The sequence below is a fragment of the Chelonoidis abingdonii genome, chromosome 2 (assembly GCF_003597395.2).
Source record: "Chelonoidis abingdonii isolate Lonesome George chromosome 2, CheloAbing_2.0, whole genome shotgun sequence".
Taxonomy (NCBI): Eukaryota; Metazoa; Chordata; order Testudines; family Testudinidae; genus Chelonoidis; species Chelonoidis abingdonii.
Window position 1 is genome coordinate 293,697,403 of NC_133770.1, and position 23,048 is coordinate 293,720,450.

General features: G+C 42.3%; 1 protein-coding gene across 2 annotated transcripts in view; it reads right to left on the reverse strand.

Annotated features, from left to right (window-relative positions):
* Window positions 1–23,048, reverse strand: part of SLC45A4 (solute carrier family 45 member 4) — a 105,329-nt gene that overhangs the window by 7,288 nt on the left and 74,993 nt on the right. For both annotated transcript variants that reach the window (XM_032771745.2, XM_032771744.2), the window contains 5 exons: window positions 7,241–7,429; window positions 4,041–4,220; window positions 1,653–2,725; window positions 1,466–1,565; window positions 144–355 (listed from right to left, as the gene is read on the reverse strand). In XM_032771745.2, coding sequence (XP_032627636.1) covers window positions 144–355; window positions 1,466–1,565; window positions 1,653–2,725; window positions 4,041–4,220; window positions 7,241–7,429 — 1,754 coding nt within the window. The remainder of the gene's footprint in view (window positions 1–143; window positions 356–1,465; window positions 1,566–1,652; window positions 2,726–4,040; window positions 4,221–7,240; window positions 7,430–23,048) is intronic.

The following is a 23,048-nucleotide window of genomic DNA, read 5'->3' on the forward strand; positions in this document are numbered from 1 at the left end:
GTTCACTTTCATAATCTTTTCTCCGGGAGATGCCCCAACAATGCATTTTTCCCCAAGCAAGTGGATGTGGCAGATCTATTTTGTCACTCACAATCTAAACAGAGAGGTCCAAGTGAACTGCTGTAATTAAATATTTCACATACCTCTTTAATATCATGGTATTGTCCTAAAAGCGCATAAGGACAGTAGGATATGCTCATAGAGACGATTCCCATAGTGCTGATCATTATCATAGCAACGTACACATTGGGGAACATAGCCATCACTGCAGTTCCAATAGCAAAACCCAGCGTGCCCAGAATGTAGATCACCTTTATACTAAGGTCGTAGTTGTCCAGGTATTTTTGTAGTAAAGCTGCAGAGAATTAAAAGCAAAAATCAAATACACATTAGTCTACTGAATTACATTTTACAATACTCAGTCCTTCAGTCTGACATAACATTTAAGGATTACATGGCACTTTTTATATGTTCAGAGTGTTGAACAAGCACTGATTAATCTTCACCACCTACCTAGGAGGTAGGAACATGTTATCCCCATTTCAAAGAAGGGGGAACAGACACAGGTTAAGTGACTTGCCCAAGGCCACAATTCAAACATGTGGCAAAGCTGGGACTAGAATTCAAGTGTTGCAGGATTCCAATTCAGTGGTATCATACCACCACTATATGTGATCAATGGTATTAACTAACATTTTCTGTTAAAGGAAAAAAAAAAAGTGTCCAGATATTTTGAGCACAGGATAGATTCAGTTCCCTAACTCAGAGATATTTACTAAATTACATGCTTTTAAATAATCCAGCCCCAGAGCCAGACTTCCTTTTGTATTTTAGAATGAGACATCTGGCTGGACATGCCTGAATAATGAGATGGTCCCAAGGATATTAAATTGTAATTCACATGTGCATATGCACCCATGTGTGGGCTGCAAAAGGCAGATTTAAAGTAGGTCTAAAGCTCTATGTTACAGTATATTTCAAGTGCAAATGGTAGCTCTGAAGTTTATAGGGTGCTTATCTGTCAAACTTACACAGACTAATGTCTTAGAATGGTGTATTTAAAGAACAGTCTTTATAAAAACATTTTACACAGAAGATGAACATTTTTGATAGGCAGTTTTAGTTTTCTGATGGCTGGCTAAAAGTCACAAGTGCCCTCAGAAGTGGTTTTAGGTTTTAAACTATTAGAAAGGAGCTGTTCATATGTCTGCATTTGAGGTACTTTGCTATACAGACACTTGAGGAGCCAGCCTTAAGACTCTCATTATAACATCTGAAATGCATTTGCAAGTTTTCTCATGCCCCTCCCTCAATCTTGCAAGAACTGACTGGAAGGTTCACTCTGGAGTCTAGACAAAATTATGTTTTTACTTAGGAAAAAATATTTAACATACTGTCCCAGCAGTATCCCACTCACATGATTAGTGAGAAATACTTCATTGCTTGTCTGCATGGAGTCTCTTACCTGAGCAAACAGCAGCAGTCGCAGCATAAATGACCAAGCCCCTACAGCCCATCTGAACTCCAGCATTGTAGGCATGCAGTTCAGTAGAATTAGAAGGACCCTGCATGAAACAAAGATTTACCAGAGTATAATCAAAACAGAAGAATTACAAGCAGTTCTGCATTGGCAACACAGGCTCTTTGCTCACCTTGGGATCTCCTTTAAAGATGACCTGTCCCATGAAATCTGTATAAAATACTGCTTCAGCAATGATGGAAAACCAGGTTAAGAGGTGACAAAGGCAAAGCCTCAGGAGCTCATTGGGCATTTTTAGCATAGAGAGCCACAGAAGTCTGACAGTGGTTTCAGTTTCCCCTTCTTCACTCTCAGTGTCTCCACTAGAATTCGTTGTTCCACTCTGATTCCTGTGCCTGTACCTCTGCCGCTGTCTCTTCTGCATGTCATAGATATCATTCATGCTGCGGGAGGACTTGATCAAGACAATGGCATTGGCCCGTCGGAAACGATAGCGGTGAGAACCTATTTTGCCATAGTAAGAGAAAGTATAAGATGGCTGACGATAGAACATGTGCCTTTGCTTGCGCATGGAGTTTGAAGTACTAGATTGCTTCATGCCAATCCTAGCATGTCCACTGAGGAGATCTTTTGGTAGGGAGCCATTGCCATTTGGGACTCTGGCTTCATTCAAGTGATTATCAAGCAACATCTCCTCTTTTTCATTTTCCCTGAGGAAAGCAGACAGGCGGTTAAATTTGCACTTCAGAAGTTCCTGGCTGTTGCTGAGGGGAGTGTTTGGGTATGAAGGGTCCTGAAAAATGGAGGGCTCAATATCATGTAGAAAAAGCAGCTCTGATTCAATTTCCAGAGTAGCATCTGGCATGTGCAGAACAGAATCGCTCTTACTCCTTACGATGTCCACCTCAAGGAACTCCATATCAAGGTCCTGCTCTGACTGAACCTCCTCTGGGTACACAGAGGTCCCATAGGGATCTTCCTCGCTAATTACATTCAGTCGATTCAGAGGTGGAAGGCTGCCACTGAGCTTAACACTAGAAAGTGTATCTGCTTCATCTTCAATTCTGTCTTGTTGAGGGTTATACTGTTCTTCTTCAATGCTAAAAAGGTGAAGAGCGACAGAGACAGAGAAAATAATGGCTGCAAAAAAGAAAAGTACTTGTTCTTGAGATTTAAAAAGGGCACCCAAGAAGGTCTGCATCCAGTCCAGCCCTCCTAACATATAGCCAATGGCTCCTCCAAGACCTGAGGACGGGAAACAAACAAAGTGTTACTATTTTGCTGCATGAAAATAAAGAGGTTACATTCAGTTTGATCTCAAAACTTAATTTTTCCTTGAAATATCATCTCATCTAAAAGCACCCAAAGGTGATCCAGAAATGCACAGAAACAGGAAGTGAGACATGTAGAAGTTTCCACTCCTAAGTTTAAGACATTTCTTGTTTCATGGGAAGTATGAGTCTTTTAAAGACTGCCATGAATTATTTTAAGTGGTGCTGCACTGGAATTCTGGATTTCCCAGCTTTAATTTAAAATATATTTCCAGGCTGCAGTCAACTCTCAGTCTGGCAATGGGAAGAGGTTCAAGAAATAAAAAGTGGTCAGGCAAATTCTCACAAAATGGAAAAATTTTTAAGTCTACAGCTTTAGATGAAACTCCAAGACCATAAGTGATCGGTTAGTCCAGTGTTATCATGTGATAACAAGCTGATGCAATTGACAGAGTACATGATTTCAGTACTGCCCTAAACCCACATATTTCTAATGATGTGGTTATTTACAACTATGGGAAAACCAGAGTTTTAATATTAAAATGTCCTTGACGGAACTGAAACAAATATCCATTTGGTATGTTACCATATATTTTAACTATACACCACACCCAATTCTCCTTTCGGTTACACTGGTGTACGTCCAGATTACTCCAGATTTATCTTAGTGGAATAACTCACTGATAACATGATAATGGTGAAACTTGGGCCAGTTGATTATTTGCCTGTCTTTTCCATTTAGATTGGAAGTACTTCAGGGAAGAGAACGTCTTACTACATGTTTGCAGAGTACCCAGTGCAACAGGGCCCTAATCTTGACCGAGTCCTCCTCTAAGTGCTTTGGTAATACAAATACAGGCAGTCCTTAACTTTACGACGTTCGTCTTATGACAAATGGCACTTACAGCATTTCTGAATTAACACCTTGATGCAACTTACGACCACTTGTTTTGACTTTACAATGCTCGGTCCCGCAATGGAGTGTATTGCAGTTCTGAGTTACAATGTTTCCACTTATGACGCAATTTACAGAAACCAACTGTGTCGCAAGTCCGAGGACTGCCTGTAATCAGATGATGCTTTATCCTGTCTCCACTTGCAAGTATTATTTTGTCATAGCCAGGGTTCACATAAAAAGTATCAAGACCTTCCACATTGGGATGGCTACGATGCAGTATGGACACGAGGAGTAAGTTCAGTGAATATCTACAGCTAATCTTTCAGTGAAATGACTTGTCAACTTCATGCAGATACAAAAATTGCAGGAGAGATGCAAGTTAACTGCATACCAGCTGAAAAGGCATGGATGTTGAGTGCCATGTCTTGTTCTTCACTGTCCACCACATCCAGTAAATAGGCCCGAATTGGCCCCTCTGTTGCATCAGCACAAAAATCCAATACCACCACCCCAAGCACTGTGAGAACTATGCCAATGGGCTGCTTGTCTGGGACATCTCCAATGGCCAGACCTGTGGGGGGGAAGGGGGGGAGGAGGGGAACGGAAAAAAAAATCTTTAAGCATTTTATCCAAAAGGGGCAAACTGCTCAAAAGCAAGGTTAATCTCCTTAAGAGAAAGGCAACCAATGCACTTACTGGAAACATTCCTTTACTGAATAAAATGGCCATTTCAGTTCTTTGGCACAGCTTCTTGCATGGTCTGGGACAGAAGATACGTTTTTACATTTATGAGAAAAACTCTTGAGAAACAAGTGTCAATCTGTTTTAAGCACCTCAGAAAGTATCAGCTACTATCTTTCATTTCTCATACATGTGATCCTCCAAATTCCAAAGGCAGTTTTTGTGACAGGTAGCCAGGGTAGAGAGGTCAGCACCCAAAAAATTACAAAACTGGTCAAAATAATGGTTATAAATGCAGTTATACAAGTTTCATTTTTCCCCATTCAATGTTGTATATTGCACCTTTCAATATAGCGCACTCCTAGATGGTCCTGCTGGTGTAAGCTACACTAATGGTGCATTCCAAAAGTGGAAATACGCAGAGGTCACTCAAACAATACCGCCAATTTCTCAAAGGCCTGAAATTGCTTCTGTGTTTTAAAACTAATCCTATGGAACACATTGAGTATGCTGCTATTACATGCATCTCTGTTCCCTCAGCAATATTGCAACGCTCCCCTCCCCCCATAGTAACAAAAGGGTAATTAGGGTTGTCAAGCAATTAAAAAATTGCAATTAATCGCACTGTTAAATAATAATACATCGCCCCTCACATTTTGGAAGACGCTTCAGATTCTTAAACCTTGGGTCGAGTCCTGTAACTATCTCACACTGGTACCTTCTTTGCGTTTTGTCAAATCTGCAGCGGAAGTGTTCTTAAAATGAACATGTGCTGAGTCATCATCCAAAATTACTATAACATGGAATATATGTCAGAATGTGGGTAAAAGAGAGCAGGAGACACACAATTCTCCCCCAAGGAGTTCAGTCACAAGTTAAAATAAAAAGTGTTATTTCATTTTTTTTTTTTAAATATGAGTGTCATCAGCATGGAAGCATGCCCTCTGGAATGGTGGCCAAAGCATGAAGGGGCACACATATGTTTAGCATATCTGGCATGTAAATACCTTGCCATGCTAGCTACAAAAGTTGCATGTGAATGCCTGTTCTGACTTTCTGGTGATGTTGTAAATAAGAAGTGGGTAGCATTATCTCCCATCAATGTAAACAAACGTCTTAGCGACTGGCTGAATAAGTAGGACTGAGCGGACTTGTAAGCTCTAAAGTTTTACAGTGTTTTGGAGTGCAGTTATGCAACAAAACACAAACATTTGTAAGTTGCACTTTCACGAAAGATTGCACTACAGTACTTGTATGAGGTGAATTGAAAAATACTATTATTTTTTACAGTGCAAATATTTGTAATTAAAATATAAAGTGAGCAGTGTACACTTGGTATTCTGTGTTGATAAATAGAAATCTATATATTTGAAAGTGTAGAAAAAAATATTTAACACATTTCAATTGGCATTTCATTGTTTAACAGCAAAGAGTCCTGTGGCACCTTATAGACTAACAGAAGTTTTGGAGCATGAGCTTTCGTGGGTGAATACCCACTTCGTCTGATGCATTGTTTAACAGTGATTAAAACTGCAATTAATTTTTTAAATCGTGATTTGAGTTAATTGCCTGAGTTAACGGCAATTAAGTAATAATTATTTTTAAAAAAAGTGTTCTAAAAGTTTGAGAACACAGACCACTGATTACATTTTTACTAAATCAATCACTAGAAGATGAAATGTTGCCAAGTAAAAGTTTAAGCTGATGCATTAAGTTATGTTTGCCAATATCAACAGATGCAGACCTAAACTAACATACAGAGGTATCTTAAATCAGAATGAGCTTCCTCTTCAGCTAGATAAATCTATTAAGAGGCCAGCAGTCAGATCGCTTTCACAAATTTGCAGGGGGAGAAGGAATAGCAGGAGCAGAGACAACTAGTGGACAAAGCAACAACCACATCATATATTACCCACTCCAAGCATTAACATTTTCTTGCAGGGAGTCAGTGTAAGAAAACTGGTGGAGCAAAGCAATGGAAGTTGCTGATGTCTAATAAGTAGACATGATTTGTTTATTAACAGGAACAGTTTTTATCCCAGGCAAACTGTAGGAAGTTAAAAACGTCACGTCACATGGCGGGTCAAACAGACTTTGGAAAGGTAAAATGCTGACCCAGTGTCAAATGCTCAGTTTGCTTCTGGAATATTAAGACTTCTGTTAAAAATAGGGCTGCGTCTACCACACAAATAAGAGCAAAAGAGTTATGGCTCGGTTCATTGCTATTGTATCAATCCAAAGGTGATGTAAATGTTTGCCCAAATTTACTTGCTGCTGCCAGTCCCATACTAAATTTCACAAAGATTCTCAGATCCTAGATTATATCTTGTAGTAAACTATGTTCTAAGCAAACAATTTATTTTTAACCACTTTGATGGGGACACGGGAAAAATTATTTTCCCACATACAGTTTCTGATAAACAAATATTAACAGTGTTCTGGACATTTTCAATACCAGGACTAAGAAAAGAACAAGAAAAAGTGAAAAGATAATTTTTGAAATAATGCTGGAAACAGGATGTGTTGCCAGATATGCATTAAAGGGAAAATGGATCACAACAGGAAACGTTTCCCTGTGAACAGGTTGCTACAGTTTTCCCATGTCAAGAACTGGCCGAATTCATCTTAGCGTCTGCAAATATGCTGGCAACCACTATTAATGACTAGGTATTAACAGTTACAGCTAGGCTTGCAACACATCTACTCTAGTATTTAGCACAGTACTGTAATTTTTGAAAGAGAACAAACAAGCAAAGTTTGGCATAGTTCACATGTCAGAAATCTCAAGACTATTAATTTAGTACTAAACATCATATAAATTAATCAACCGCACATCTGTTTCTTATATAAATATTTTAGATCCAAGACTGTAGCAAAAAGAGGAATGCAGGTGATTTCCCCATTATTTACCTATAACAGAGCCATTAAGGAAAAGTGCAACACCAAAGAGGACACCAACGCAGAGAGCAAGAATAAAAGGCCGCCGGCGGCCCCAGCTCAGCGTGCAGCGGTCACTAGCCGAACCTATGAGTGGAGTGAAGATCAGGCCCAGGATGGGGCTAAGGAACCAAGTGAGGCTGTAGTATTGCTCAGGAAGACCTAGGACAAAGACAAAGAGGGTTCACAGATTACATGTTGGGCAATGAACATTTCAGACCTAACAGGACTGTCTCTGTTTATGAAAGGTACAATACATGAGCAACAATATGTCTGTCTCTAGTAGTCGCTCTCCTGAATGCACAACTGCATTAGATTCCCTAATGGCAGAAAACTCACAGGAATTAGACAAGTTATAGTTCAATTTAAAACCACATGCAGCATGAAGATTACAGTTAACATACCTGAATGGCTGAAAATAAAAGGTTATAAAATGAGTAGCATTATTTAGGAGTCAGTGGGGAGATCTGACCCTGTAGGGAGAGAGTAAAATAGAGGAGTCTATGTTTAGCAGGACAGTTTTTGGACTTTACTTGTACATGGATATATAAAAACAGTGAGTCTTCTGACATTCTTGAAGAATTACCTGTAGACCACTGCATCGGCTATTTCCCCTTCTTGCAGACGATTGATGCAAAACTATTAATAACCAACTGATGCAAGTCTGAGAAAAGCAACATTCAGGGCTAATAAAGTTTTTGAAAATTGGACTTAATAAATATCTTAACGTGTTAAAATGAAACCAGTGCCCTACTCATTGCTGTGCTTATAATTTTGTACCAAAGTGTACTCCGGATAAAATTGAACAATGGATAAAAAGCAATTATTTGCTAGCCTTCAGAATGGATAAATAGGTTGCTCCTCTCTAAAACCAAAAGGGTTTTTTGTTTTGCCTCCCCCCACCCCAAAAAAGAAGAAGGTTATTGAGTTCTGTGTTCAGGATTGAGAGGGGAAGTGAAATTAGTTTAGTGGGAAAAAGCTAGCACAAGTGATGAACAACATCTGGAGAAAGACAAGTGAACAGAAGGAAGGAGACCCAAAAAACCCCCAAACACCCCCCCCTTTACTCCCCAAACCAACCACACAAAGCGGAAAAAAAGCCTGCTACCCACATTTAGTGTGAGTAATGCTGTCCTGCAGCCTATAGATGTCTGGAGTGCTTCAGAGCAGGTGTTACTCTTACTGAATGTATGTTCAGAAGTGTTTTCCCTCTTTAATACAGCACTACCTCATATATCCTTTGGATACAATTTACAACAAAGCAATATGGGCAAAACAGTTCATTGTTTATTGTCTAAGTAGCACAGAGCCTAAAATGCCAATATTCTAATGCTAAAGAAAAATACTTACAATTCAAAACCATTAGGTAGTGATCACAACTCTTTGATCTTTACCACTGAGGTCAAGCTGCACTTCATGTGTTCATTCTGTGGATATTAGTTATCAAGTGGGATGATGACAATAATTCAGAAAAACCCATAAGGTAGTTCAGGAAAGTCTAATCTCATTGCTATTTAAAGTACCATCAAGTCTTGACTAACATGACGACTTGTTCTATGAGAACTTGGTTTCCCAAGATAGCAGGAAACAGTATGTGGTACAGTAAATAAGCTATAAAGACCGAATTTAGTTGTTGCTTACTAAAGAAGAACATTTCATCCTAAAGGTTCTGAATGATGTTCTGAAGCTAAGAACTTCTGTGTGATGGGACCAGCTTTCGCCAACTGTAACATGTTCACGACCACAGCTGCTTAGCCCAATATCGGGCTATTAAGTTCATCAGACTGCACTCTGAGCTTTGTAAGGACTTCTGCTACTAGTGGAAAGGCATACAGAAGCTCTCTTCCCAGTGGATGGAGCAGGTACTCTTTAATAGCTCTTTCTTGGCTGGAGCTGAAGATCAGTAGCATCCTGTTCAACTGACTGGCAGAGATCCACTTCCAACATCCTCCACTAGAAGAGGATCTAGTCTCTCCTTGATGTAGATCTCACTCATAGGGCTTAAGCTAGCTTGCAGTTGTGTTCTCCTTCCCTGCTAGCTATGAGATAACTACCAGTGGCCTATGGGACAAAGCTCAGAGACGTGCCAAGGGAACTACAAATAGATGGGGCTGTGGGACCAAGTGTTCACACCATGGCTCAGGCTACCACCTGCTGGCTCCTGCTTAGCTTTTCTGACAGGCTGATGAAGTCTTGGATATTGGCCAGGGGCGGGAAGGCTTTTAGTTGGTGCTCCCTTCTAGGTGTAGCGCAAGATCTTGTGGGACATGTGAAGTTTACTTCCCAGCTTTCAGGGACAATTAAAAGTTTACAGCTTTCCGCAGTCTCTGCTCAGACTACAGCTCTAGCTTGCATCTATACCAGCCAGCTCCCCTCACTGAGCCTATTCCTGGCAGAGCACTGCACAAAGTCAGCCAGCAGGGGTGCACTCGCACAGGAGTAGGTCTTAGGATACAGTCCTGCCTGAGGGCCAGCCTCTGCTTGCATACTGATTTTATACCAGTGTTCATTCTTTTGGCTTCACTAGTTTACTCCAGCATGAGAGCAGAATCAGGCTCTGGATGTTTAACAAGTGCCAAGCCAGACCATATAAGATGTTAACACTTATGCATACCTCATCTATTGCACAGGCTGGAGGAAGTTTAAATTGCAGAAACCAAGCTCAGGAGGAGGAAATTCTTCAGCACAACAATGTACAAAGCTCAAAGCCAGACAGGTTTTAAAGTTACTTATGGTTGGATGACTTTTTGCACCCACTACATACCTGCAAGACATAAGAGAAGGAAACGCCCAGCACTGTTTACTCCCTAGAAATCCCCTTTCGTCAGGTTAGCCCTGCATCAGTGGTTCACGCCATGTGATGCAGCTTGTTATAACAAGTACTACCTTAAAAGACATCCAGTAATTAGTTTCATTAACATAACTGGTCTGTGCAGAAGTCACCATAACATGAAACAAGTCAAATGCCATAAACCTTTTCAACACATGTATGCTGGGAAGAGTTTAAATTCTGAGCTTCAGAATTGGGTAATTTTTGTTTTGAGACATTTATTGACATCTGAGCTCAACTCAGAAAGGCTTAATCTATTTAAGCCAAAGAAGGTGTTGCATGCTAACCATACAGTTTCAAATAAAACACAGCTGAAGACACCCAAAGCTAGCAAAAAGTTTCAATTACTTACATTGTTTATGTACTGTTGTACCTACATGTCTGATACATTTTCTTTGACTTCAAATAGATTGATACTGTCATTCAGAGACTTTCCTCTGGTATTCCATCCTTCAGTTAAGAGAAAGAAACTTGATATGGCATTAGCTTGTATATCAATCTTTAATCTGATCTGAACTGATCACTCAGGTACAAAATGAAAACCCACTTTTAAACCTTTGTCAGCTGTAATAGAATTTTCACTTCTTTAAATTCTTCAGACGGACAGTGAATTTGCATGCTCTGAAGCAAGGTTAATGAATTGCAAAGAAAGGTTACTGAACTGTTGCACAAGTGTCACAAGATTTTTTTTTTTTTTTTTAAAAGCTGATTTTATTGCTAGCATTACTTCTGTTTACTACTTGAAAGGTCAGCTGGTTTCTGGACATTATGTAAATCAAAGAATAGTCAAAAATCAGGCTAAGACAAATCGCTGTGAGGAAAGTTTACAGCAGGAGTCAGCAACCTCTGGCATGCAGCTCGGCAGGGTAAGCGCCCTGGCGGGCCGAGCCAGTTTATCTATCTGCTGCGTCAGCAGGTTTGGCTGGCCGCGGTTCACTGTCCCAGGCCAATGGGGGCGGCGGGAAGCGGTGCAGGCTGAGAGATGTGCTGGCCGTGGCTTCCCACCACCCCCACTGGCCTGGGAAAGTGAACCGTGGCCAGTGGAAGCCACGATCGGCTGAACCTGCTGACGCATAGATAAACTGGCCCAGCCCACCAGGGTGCTTACCCTGGCGAGCTGCATGCCAGAGGTTGCCGACCCCTGGTTTACAGTCTTAGTTACCAAAAGCTAGGCTCCTAAATCCACATAAGAGGCACTGAACACTTTAATTTGCAATAGTTTCAAAAGGGGCTCAGTACTTCTGTGGGGAAAAATAAGCCATTTAGACACCTAAAGTAAATATGGTTTGAGAGGTCCAACTTTGAAATTTTTCAGCAAACTACTTTTTAGTAGCCAGAATATTCTTCTTTAGAAATGTATTATAAAGGCTTGTGCAAAACTTGAGCCAAAAGAGAAAAAAAATTAAGTACAACGCCTCCTGTTTTTCTGCAGAGCTGTCAAGATGCCTTGAATGGGTCAGAGGTAACTTTGTAGAGATGGCTTCTACAGCGATTTGACCATTTCACATTCATTTAGTGATCAGAAGAAGGGAAACCTTTGACATTGAGTATAGGCTGCAGCTGCACCTTATCTTGTCTGACTAGCACTTCCACTCTCTGCCATTGCAGTTCAGCTGCCACACATGAACCTTGCATTCACCCTGCTGTTTGCAGGTCAGAAGTTTGCAACACACACCTCTTCCCACCAAGATTCACAGTGGACAGAGAAAGGCATGTCTGGCTTCTCCAAACATTGAAAGTATGCCTACACTGGGAGGGCGCCTCCCAGACTGGACTGACAGGATGGTGTTGGCAGGGCTCACATTAGTGTATTAAATTTAGCAACATGGACTTTGCAGCTTGGGCTCTCAAGCATGCAGAGGGAGGGGATGGGTTTGGGTGCCCGAGCTCCAGCGTCACAGCAACATCCCGACTATGATTTTTAGCAAGCTAGTGCAAGTCCCACAAACACAAAAGGCTGTTGCCCAAGGCTGCGAGGCTCAATCCCAGGTGTAGCATAGACATAGCTTGCTAATTCAGTGTTCATAATTGCAACAAGCCTCAGCGGTGAGACTTAAAGACATCCCTCCTAGATGTTCATAAAGCCCAGACTATCTGCATGCCTAAGGGATTTTATTTTTTGAGGAACAGAGCTGGGGGAGGGGAGTACTTTCAAAAATAGCATCTTGGTCACTCCAGCAGTGCCAGGTTTTGTATAGCAATAGGCATTTTATATTACAGACAAAAGGCCAAAGACACTTTTGGAGCAGTTCCTGACAAGAGTCTGTTTTTACTTCTATCCTGGCATATGAGTTACTAATAGAAAACCAGTCTGTTACAGTATTTCCATGTGTTCACACACACATCCCCACCCCCACCCACCCACATTAGGAGAAAACGGAGTGAATTTGAAAGGATGAAGCTGAAGCGCCCCAAAATGTTAGGTGCCTCTTACAAAATATGGTTTCTACCCAAGAGATATGTCACATTTAGACACTGCAAAATGAGGCTCAAACACATCACAGAGGGGTTAAGAAGGGTGAAAAAGATATTACAGATACTTATGAAGGCACATGTGCTTTCCCATAGTTCCATTTTTTGCATTCTTCCCGCCCCTTTACAGGCAGGATTTAAATAAGGTGATGGAGATGGCATGTTGAACATGTCCAGCCAGAAGGAGAGAAGATGAGGGAGAACCTTCTTTGTCAGTGCCAAAAACTGAAATCCCCTGCTGTGTTGTGCTGGGGAATATTCATTACCACCATCTAGTGGTAAAAAAGGCAGCCAGGTGGTATTTTAAGAGTGAATTTCATTCACGTGAAATGTGTCAGATTATTAGCCCTGTAGATTCCAGTTCTGTACACTCAGAACAGGTACACCAAGGGAGACATTTTGACTGAACTTGGAATGAACTAATCTTTTATTGTGTGGTACTCATCTATTCCCATCCAGTCACTGGTCCTTTTACCTGAGTCTTGCTAAGGTGGCAATTTCTGTCAATTGCTTTATTCAGCTGGTAACTGGACTGTATAAGTTCATGACTGAGCCTATATGGGCCAAATGAGCTATCAATAAGCATTTTTAGTCCAATGAGGCTTGAACTGGGGAACCTAGAAGTGAAAGCACCTGCATCCTGTTACCAATCCCATGAGCTGTCTGGTGCTGTCCCTTTATTATAATCCTTTTGCCTGCAATTTTCCACTATTGTGTTTGTCCTCTCAGGGAATAGGATCCAAACTTTGATTTGTGACCATTAACAGTCATGCACTGAGCTAGGCAACACTTGTAATTGTTTATGATTTTTCTGTTGACCTCTTGTGGGGCGGGGAGGGGGGAGTAATTCAAGTACTGTTATTTAGCAGTCAGCGAAAACACACAAATATTGAAGAGGAAAAAAATACCCTGGATAAACAAGCTCTAGTACTGGCCCCATGAGCTGACTTTGTGGAGAAGGTTAGAAGTCCCAAACAACTCAATGAAAAACAATTTCTATTAGCAGTTACCACTGCCACTGAGACCCTTGCAACGTGGCATTTCCCAGCAAGCTATAAACAAACAGGACACTGGCTTCTAGTAAATAAGTTTTTGTTTTTTCCCCAGACAAAAAAAAAGCCCAACAATAGTGGGACCAGCACGGCTCCTGGTTCACAGGAAATGCTTACTGTGTCACCACTAGTTTGAGGGCTGTATGAGGTCACGAGTTGCATGGAAGAAAGACTAAGTCACATGCAGTAGTTTCTATTCAAAAACTTCTTTCTGATAAAGTTCTGGGTGGGGGTGGGTGAATAGTTCCTTGCAAGTATAAAACAAAAAGATCTGACATGGGAATAGGAATTTAGCTTCTGTTTTCATTTGTCAAATTATCACCTAGAGCAGGGGTCGGCAACCTTTCAGCAGCGCAGTCTTCATTTATTCACTAATTTAAGGTTTCGCGTGCCAGTAATACATTTTAACAAAGTCTCTTTCTATAAGTCTATAATATATAACTGAACTATTGTTGTATGTAACGTAAATAAGGTTTTAAAATGTTTAAGAAACTTAATTTAAAATTAAATTAAATTGCAGAGCTCCCAGACCTGTGGCCAGGACCCAGGTAGTGTGAGTGCCACTGAAAAATCAGCTCGCGTACTGCCTTTGGCACACGTGCCATAGGTTGCCTACCCCTGACCTAGAGATTTGCTTATATTCTTGAGAACCAAAAATCAGAACCAAAGAGAAATAGAGAAGTATATGTGCACATAAAAGCCATTGTGTTTTGCAAATACTATGCATTCTGCACTACTGGCCCTTAATTAAAATACTGAATTTTGCTCAATATTGGTAACAATCCTTTACCTAGTTAAGTTTTCCAGATTATGCGTTACAGATGTTGTATTTTATTATTGTAACAAAACAGTACTAGGACAAGATCAATAAATATTTGTCATAATCTCACCACAAAAATATTTTTCAAGAGCCAGTAAATAAGTGTAAAACCCCCAATGTCTGCACATATTCTCATTAGAAGAGAATTTTATAGAGCAGTGTCAGCTGTGTTAATTTCTTCCCCTTTCAGGGGGCTTGTATAAAGAATGGGGCTTCTGAGAGAAGAATGCACTTTTAAAGAAAGGTTTTTAGATTCCTTCCCTTTGAATTAGGCAAATATTTTTAATGCTAAATTGCCACTCATTCATTATTTCCCCAAAGCAAGTGGGAACATGGAGGCTGCCAGAAGATTGCATGCTGACTCTGGTGAGCATTATTTTCCCTATGAACCTTTGTCAGAAACATTAAACAGACTATACCTCTCTACTCTTCAAACAAAGCTTCCTTGTAACATTCCTGCAAATCAGATGGTTCAATCTCAGAAGACTGAGGGCTCAAAATAGACTCTGACCTACCTAGCAGGTTCCCTTCACTTGGAGTAGTCATCTCCTGTGGTCTGCTACTCCTGATGTCCTCAGGGGAGGGATGCGGTCCTGTTCCCACCTCTCCTAAAAACTTCAGAGGTTGTCTTCCCCATTATTCACCCCAGATTCCTATCTTGCCCATAAATGATTCTTTCCATTCCTCTCTAATTCTCCTATTGAGTCTGTTCTCTTAATCCCTCACCCCCCAAGGACAGTCCTATGTATCCAATTCATTCTGCGTTACTCTACTGGCATGTCCCACAATGGATTCCCCCTTCTCTCCATGAAGGGAGCTGCTCCATGTCTGAAAAATCACGTTGGTCTGTGAACATGGACATCACTACTAGCCGCAAGAGGACTGGCTTGGAGCCAGGCAGAGGGCATAGGCTTCCTGAAAAATGCTATCACCCGTTCTACTCAAAGATCACTACTGAGGTGAGGTTGACTGGTCTATAGCTCCCGGCATTCTCTCTCTCTTTTTTTAAAAAAATGGGCACCATATTTGCCTTTTTCCAATCATCTGGGACCTTCCCCAAGCGCCATGAGTTTTCAAAGATGGCCTATGGCTCTGCAGTCACATCAGCCAACTCCCTCAGCACCCTCTGATGCATTAGATCCAGACCCATGGACTTGTGCATGTCCAGCCCCCAATCAGCAAAGACTCTGAAATCTGTAGCTCTGACAGTAATAATCAGTTTGCATCCTGGTGCCAAATAAGCTGAAAAAGATAGAAATAAAATTTAATTCAACCCTCTAGCTTGTTAAACCAGTAGTGATTGACAAGTGCCTTTTGACCCTTCAGCAAGAGAATCTAAAGAACATTAACTCCAGATACAAAACACTTTAAACAAGAATCCCTGAAACCTAACAGACCTGCCCCTCATTGAGAGCTGTAGGTTGTATGCTCCATGAAAATACAAGTTACACCTAACCAGCCCCTCAAGATTAAGTGCATAACCTAGGCTTAACTATCCCTAGAAGGCACAGGAGACTGCCTGTTACGGGTAGTTCAGAAAAGCTACAGATACACAAGCACTTAAAGGTCACGTACAAGAGTACAAGGAGTATGCAGTGCACATTGGTTTATAACTGCTAGGTCGCACCTATGTTTAGGTGAATGCAGCAGTCAGTAAGTTGCTTTTCTGCACTGTAATCTTTTTCTCTCTCTCTCTCGTAAGGGATGGAATTAAAATGCATAAGCTGTGCATGATGCCCCACTTATACTCCACATGCGTTACGTAAGACTGCAGTATTTAGCCATTTTGTCTCACTGCAAGATTAGACAATTACAATGACATGTGTTGCCTGCAGATATACAGCATCCCAGTTTACCCAAAGCTCAGTGTTTGTTACAATTTCGCCTTTAGAAACAGGAGTGTTTCAGTTAAGGATATAATTTAATTTGTCTAGTTTATAATTTAAAAGCTTACAATACTGCCCAATAATATGAACTCTTATTTACAAGATATCTTTTTTGCTGCATTGATTAACATATTGTCTCCGAACAGGATTATACACTTTTCATTGGAGAAAATTTTAAAGGTCAAGTCATTGCTGCAATACAGCTACCGTTTTGCATTAAGGACTTTAAACTGTATGCAACTAGAAATACTAAATTTGCTTGAGAGGTCAAATTAGATCATCAGTGAAGAACGGAAGCCAATGATTGCTCGTCAGGTTAGAAGGTTTAGGAAACTAGTGCAGATCACTGAGGATGCTGCTTGCAGCTTTTAGGTTTGACAAAGCCTCTCCAATTTCATTCCGAATGGTCTTAAGAATATGAGTAGGCACCACCTGGGATCTTCAGTTACATGAAGTATTAATTTTTTAGTTAGGTATAACAACATTCTCTCACATTTACAGAGTGTCTTCCTTTCCAAAGGCTCCCCGAATTTCTAAGCTGCACACATAACAGAATAACTTTAACACTAACGCAGACACCGTTTGAATGGATGGCAACAACCCAGCATAGAAGGAAGTGGGGGTAGAGTGAAGGGGATATTTTGGCCAAGGATATCAGGGGAAAACTAATCCAATGAAGACATCTCACTGCAGGGCAATTATGATCTCTCCCCTTCACCCCCCGCCCCCAACAGACCCATGCACAAAGCCAGGACAAATCTGACTGTTTTGGGAGGGTTAGGACAAACAAGATTCCAATCTCACATGACATACAACTACTTGCTTCCTGCCAAGCAAGCTACTTGCCTGCACTTAGTCTTGGATACACTGACCAAACAATATACATTACCCGAGGCTGAAGAGGCAGAGCAAGCAGACTGAGGGCAGGTCTACATTTAAAGTGGCAGTGGCACAGCTGCATCGGTGCTGCTGCACTGCTTTATTGAAGATGCTACTAGGCAGATGGAGAGCTTCTCTCACGGGGTACCATAGTTAGGTGGTAGCTGTGTTGATGGGAGATGCTTTCCTGTAGTTAGCACTATGTCAACACCAGGTGGTCAGGTCAGTATAATTACATTGGTCAAGAGTGTGAAAAATCCACACCTCCCAAGTGACAGTTATACCAGTATTTTGTAGCATAGACCTGGCCTGTGTGGAGCCTAAGGCAAGAGTTTAGCAAAGGCACAGGTAGGCATGTTATTTATTCCTTTTGTTACTTCATATTTACAAGGAAACAGAATGAAAATAAAAACTGGTCTATCTTGAGTTGTATGCATTGGGGAGACTAGGCATCTGGGACACACATGCCAGATCACATCAGCAGCCAGTCTCTGAAGGAGTGACATACAAAAACACACCCACACTTTTTGGGGGCTTGGAAATCCTATTTAGAATCCTGGCTGAACAATTGTAAAATGCCACTTTCTTACCGAATGTAATGTTGTTTTAGCCCAGGATATCAGAGAAAGACAAGGTGGGTGAAGTAATCTCTCTAGTTCTGTAGGAACTCAAAAGCTTCTCTCTCTCATACACCAAACAGCAGTTGGTCCAATAAAAGATATTACCTCACCCCAACTTGTCTCTGACCTTTTTACTGAGTATCTTTTCCCTCGGGGTATTTAGAGTACTGTTTGTTTTAGAGACAACATAGCTAAGAAGGAGACGGGTTTTTCTTAGGTATCACCAGAATTGTTCACTAAATTCAAACTGGTCACACTTGTGCAATCTCACTGAAGGCCATGGTACTGCACAAGTATTATAAAAGCCATTATGAGTTTCACAGATGTAGCTAATGGCCTAATTTAGCATTTGTGTTATTGGTGAAGACACATGAGAAGGAAGAACCCAGCTGGAGACTCAGCCCAGAACACATCTGAAAGGCTGGCAGCTAAAAAATATTTTCATCTGCAAGATGAGCAAGTTTGATATGGAATCAGTGAAATTCATGGGGAACTTCAGTGTCACAGTTCAGGATTAGCTGCACCTTTGAGCTGGTCTCCAGTTTCACCAAGTAAACCCTTTCAGATTTCAGGCCCCTCATCTGCTCCTGTCCTGGAGTGGGATCCCACAATTCTCCCACTCTAATCAAGTAGCCCCCGAGGCCACCAGCTGTGTTGCTCAGCAGTCCCAATGGGGTTCAACAGCCAGAAAACTCTCTTTTGGGAACTGTGACCAGTAGGTGAATAGAGTGAACCAAACCAGATTTTTAAAACAAAAGTACACTATACGTTCTACAGTAGGAACAAAGCATTAAAAAAAATCCAACCAAAAAAACCCCCACCTTTTCTTTTAAGTCTACACACCCATCTTTTCCTAAAGCTTAGATAAGCCTAGCTTCTCCTAGGCACCCCCACTTCTGAGAACTGGGGTTCAGTCTGCTCCCCATGCAGTTCCTGTCTCTTCCACCTGGTGTTTCAAGGGCATAATTTTTAATCCATTCCAGAGATCTTGGACTAGAATCACCCCACCTTTTTTCCTAACGATGCAAAGAGTGACCATAGAAGGATTAAAGGCTGAGTTGATTCTAGATGGATTCAAACCCTCAACCTACCAAACAGCCATTGCTACCGTAATATACATTTATAAGGACTTTGTGAATCATCACCATGCTGCAGCAACAACCTCCTCTTTTCTAAAGGCTTTAGGATGTACTATCGGGCTGTTTATAATACAGGGTATGTCTACACTACAGGATTATTCCAATTTTACATAAACCGGTTTTGTAAAACAGATTGTATAAAGTCGAGTGCACGTGACCACACTAAGCACATTAATTCGGCGGTGTGCGTCCATGTACCGAGGCTAGCGTCGATTTCCAGAGCATTGCACTGTGGGTAGCTATCCTGTAGCTATCCCATAGTTCCCACAGTCTCCCCCGTCCATTGGAATTCTGGTTTGAGATCCCAAGGCAAAACACAGTGTCACGGGTGGTTTTGGGTAAATGTCATCACTCAATCCTTCCTCTGTGAAAGGAACGGCAGACAATCATTTCACGCTCTTTCTCCCTGGATTGCCCTGGCAGATGCCATAGCATGGCAACCATGGAGCCCGTTTTGCCTTTTCACTGTCACCGTATGTGTACTGGATGCTGCTGACAGAGGCGGTACTGCAGTGCTACGCAGCCACATTCATTTGCCTTTGTAAGGTAGCAGAGACGGTTACCATCCCTATTGCACCATCTGCCATTGTAAATGGACGATGAGATGACGGTTATCAGTCATTTTGTACCATCTGCTGCTGTGATGATGGTGCTCCTGGCTGGCCTTGCTGAGGTCGGCTGGGGGCGCATGGACAAAAATGGGAATGACTCCCCGGGCCATTCCCTTCTTTATGTTTTGTCTAAAAATAGAGTCAATCCTGCCTAGAATATGGGGCAAAGTCTACCAGAGAAGCAGAGAGCACAGCCACTCCATGTCAGAGCCCCAGAGATCCCGCAGAAATGACGAGCTGCATGCCATTCTTTAGGGGGTGCCCCTGCAATAACCCCCACCCATTGCTTCCCTCCTCCCCCAACCCTCTGGGCTACCGTGGCAGCGTCCCCCCCATTTGAGGATGAAGTAATAAAGAATGCAGAATAAGAAACACTGACTTTTTAGTGAGATAAAATGAGGGGAGGAAGCCTCCAGTTGCTATGATAGTCCACATTAAAGGGTGGGAGGCGGGAGAGGAGCACAGCCTCCCGCTGCTATGATAGTCCAGGCACTACAGAATCTTTTCTTTAGACATGAAAGGGTGGGGCGGGGGGTGATGGAGCTCAGCCTCCAGTTGCTATGATGAGAACTGTTGTTACCAGCTGTTCTGTACGATCTGCCGGGAATGACCAGGAGTCATTCCCATTTTTACCAGGCGCCCCCAGCCAACCTCACAAGGCCAGCCAGGAGCACTCACGGGCTGATGACGACAATGATATAGCAGTCATATTGTACCGTCTGCCACGGGAAGGGGATGCTGGTGTTCAGCGCTGCAGCACCCTGTCTACCAGCAGCATGCAGTAGACATAGGGTGACACTGAAAAAAGGAGAGAAATTTCCCCCTCTTTCCTTTTTCGGGGGGGGGAAGGGTGTAAATTGACGACATATACCTGAAACACCTGGAAAATGTTTTTTGAGCCTTCAGGCATTGGGAGCTCAGCCAAGAATGCAAATGCTTTTCAGAGACCTGCGGGGACTGTGGGATAGCTGGAGTCCTCAGTACTCCCTCCCTCCCTCCCTGAGTGTCTATTTGATTCTTTGGCTTTCCGTTACGCTTGTCACACAGCACTGTGCTGTGGACTCTGTAGCATAGCCTGGAGATTTTTTCAAATGCTTTGGCATTTCATCTTCTGTAACGGAGTTCAGATAGAACAGATTTGTCTCCCCATATCAGATCCAGTATCTCCCGTACGGTCCATGCTGGAGCTCTTTCTGGATTTGAGACTGCATCGCCACTCGTGCAGATCAGAGCTCCACGCTGGGCAAACAGGAAATGAAATTCAAACGTTTGCAGGGCTCTTCCTGTTTACCTGGCCAGTGTATCAGAGTTCAGATTGCTTTCCAGAGTGGTCACAATGATGCACAGTGGGATACCGCCCGGAGGCTAATACCATCGATTTGCAGCCACACTAATCCTAATCCGACATGGCAATACTGATTTCAGCGCTGCTCCCCTTGTTGGGCAGAAGTACAGAAATTGGTTTAAAGAGCCCTTTATATCGATATAAACTGATTTAACCCTGCACCCGTTGTGTGGACAGGTGCAGGGTTAAATCAGTTAACGCTGCTAAATTCAGTTTAAATACTTAGTGTAGACCAGGCCGGAGATAAACACACTGCCATTGGCCCAATCATTTTCTGTCCCAATTGTGCTATCAGGATGTTCTACTGATGAAAGACACCAAACAAAAATTTTTCTAAATTTGCTATTTAATTTGGGGGGGGACAGGACCGCACGGGAGCTGATTTAGACATTCCAACAGATGCATCAATCCTTTTAGCCCACTATTCGATATGGATTTAAAAAAAGAGGAAATTATAAAATAATGTATACTAAGCTCCTAAAAAGGAAGTAGATCTTTCTATGCCGTTGCCTTTATTGCAGTTAACACCCCAGATCGCTACATCAAGGGGTGCACAAATCCTATTGCTTTTCCTATTATCTTAGACAAATGAACTGAGGGTTTTAGTTTGGCTACATGGTTTAATACTTAGACAATTGCTCCAGGAAAGCACTACAGTACATTGGTGGTTAATTGAAATGTCATATGAATGGACTGCTATATGCACTAATGGTGGTAAAAGGGCCATCATGTGTAGCATTTAAATTCAACAGATAAATAGCTTTTGTTTTGTGTGTCTTTTGCAAACAGTTCTCCCTCTCTAAAGCTACCAAGCATATTCAGCAACAGTCCCCCAGCTGCCTTCTTGCCCTTGGGAGGTAGAATCCATGTTAAAGCAAAGGAAGGAGGCCGATTAAAGAGGCAGAGTTCAAACCAAGAAATGAATGTCTTGTAAGGCAGTTTTGGAAAGTCTGAAGGAGGATGTGACAGGCAGTGTGAGAGCAACATGAAGCCAACTAAGGCCTTGTCTACACTTGCAAGTTGCAGCGCTGGTGAGGGGGTTACAGCGCTGCAACTTAGCAGGTGTCTACACTTAAAAGCTCAGCCAGCGCTGCAACTCCCTGTTTGCAGCGCTGGCTGTACACAGAGAAGAGATTCATTCCCATAGATGGTACAGAGACGGTTGGTCAACCGTCTTCATCATGGCCAACTGGGGCTGAGCTCCATAGCCCCCTCCTTCCCGTGTAGGAAAGAATTCTGTACTGCCTGACTATCATAGCAGCGGCATGCTGTGGCCCTCTTCCCCACACCACTTAATGTTTTGCCTGGACTGTATACGCCCCGGGATGCTGGCTCCCTCACTTTTATCTCCACTACACAAGCTCAACTGTTCTCTTCATTCCTGCATTTCTTTACAACTTCATGACACAAATGGGGGGGGGGCGGGGGCGGGGGGAGACACTGCCACGGTAGCCCAGGAAAGGAAGCAAACAGTGGGTTGTTGCAGGTGCACCCCCCCAGTGAATTGGCATGTGAGCTCATCATTCTTAGATCTGACACAGAGCACCTGTGCTTTCTGGTACACCTGGTTCTGTAGTACACTTGCCCCATATTCTAGGCAGGACTGACATTTTAGAAACTTAAAGGAGGGTTACACGTCGGGAAGTTCATTTCCAGTTTTGCTTTGGCCCCTGGCCGATCTCAGCCAGAGGGCACCCATGATGCAAGCAGACAGTTACAGAGGAACAGATAACATCTCATATTTGCCAATTTACGCCTGCAGCAGACAGTATAGAACGACTGATAACAATCCATCCTGCTATCATGCAAAAGAAATGATGCGCTGATGTAACGCTGGGTATCGCCATCTGGTCCGCGCTCCAGTACACATTACGGCGACTGAAAAAAAAAAAAAAAAGCTGAATGGGCTCCATGGTTGCCGTGCTATTGTGTAGCTGCCAGGCAATCCCAGGGAAAAAGGGTTTGCGAAATGATTGTCTGCTGTATGCTGCTTCTCGGAGGAAGGAATACTGATGACATTTACCCCAGAACCACCCGTTAGACAATGATTTTGGCCCCAGCCACCACTAGGCTTTCTCAACCCAGAATTCTAAGGGCGGGGAGACTGGCGGGAAACTAAATGGGATA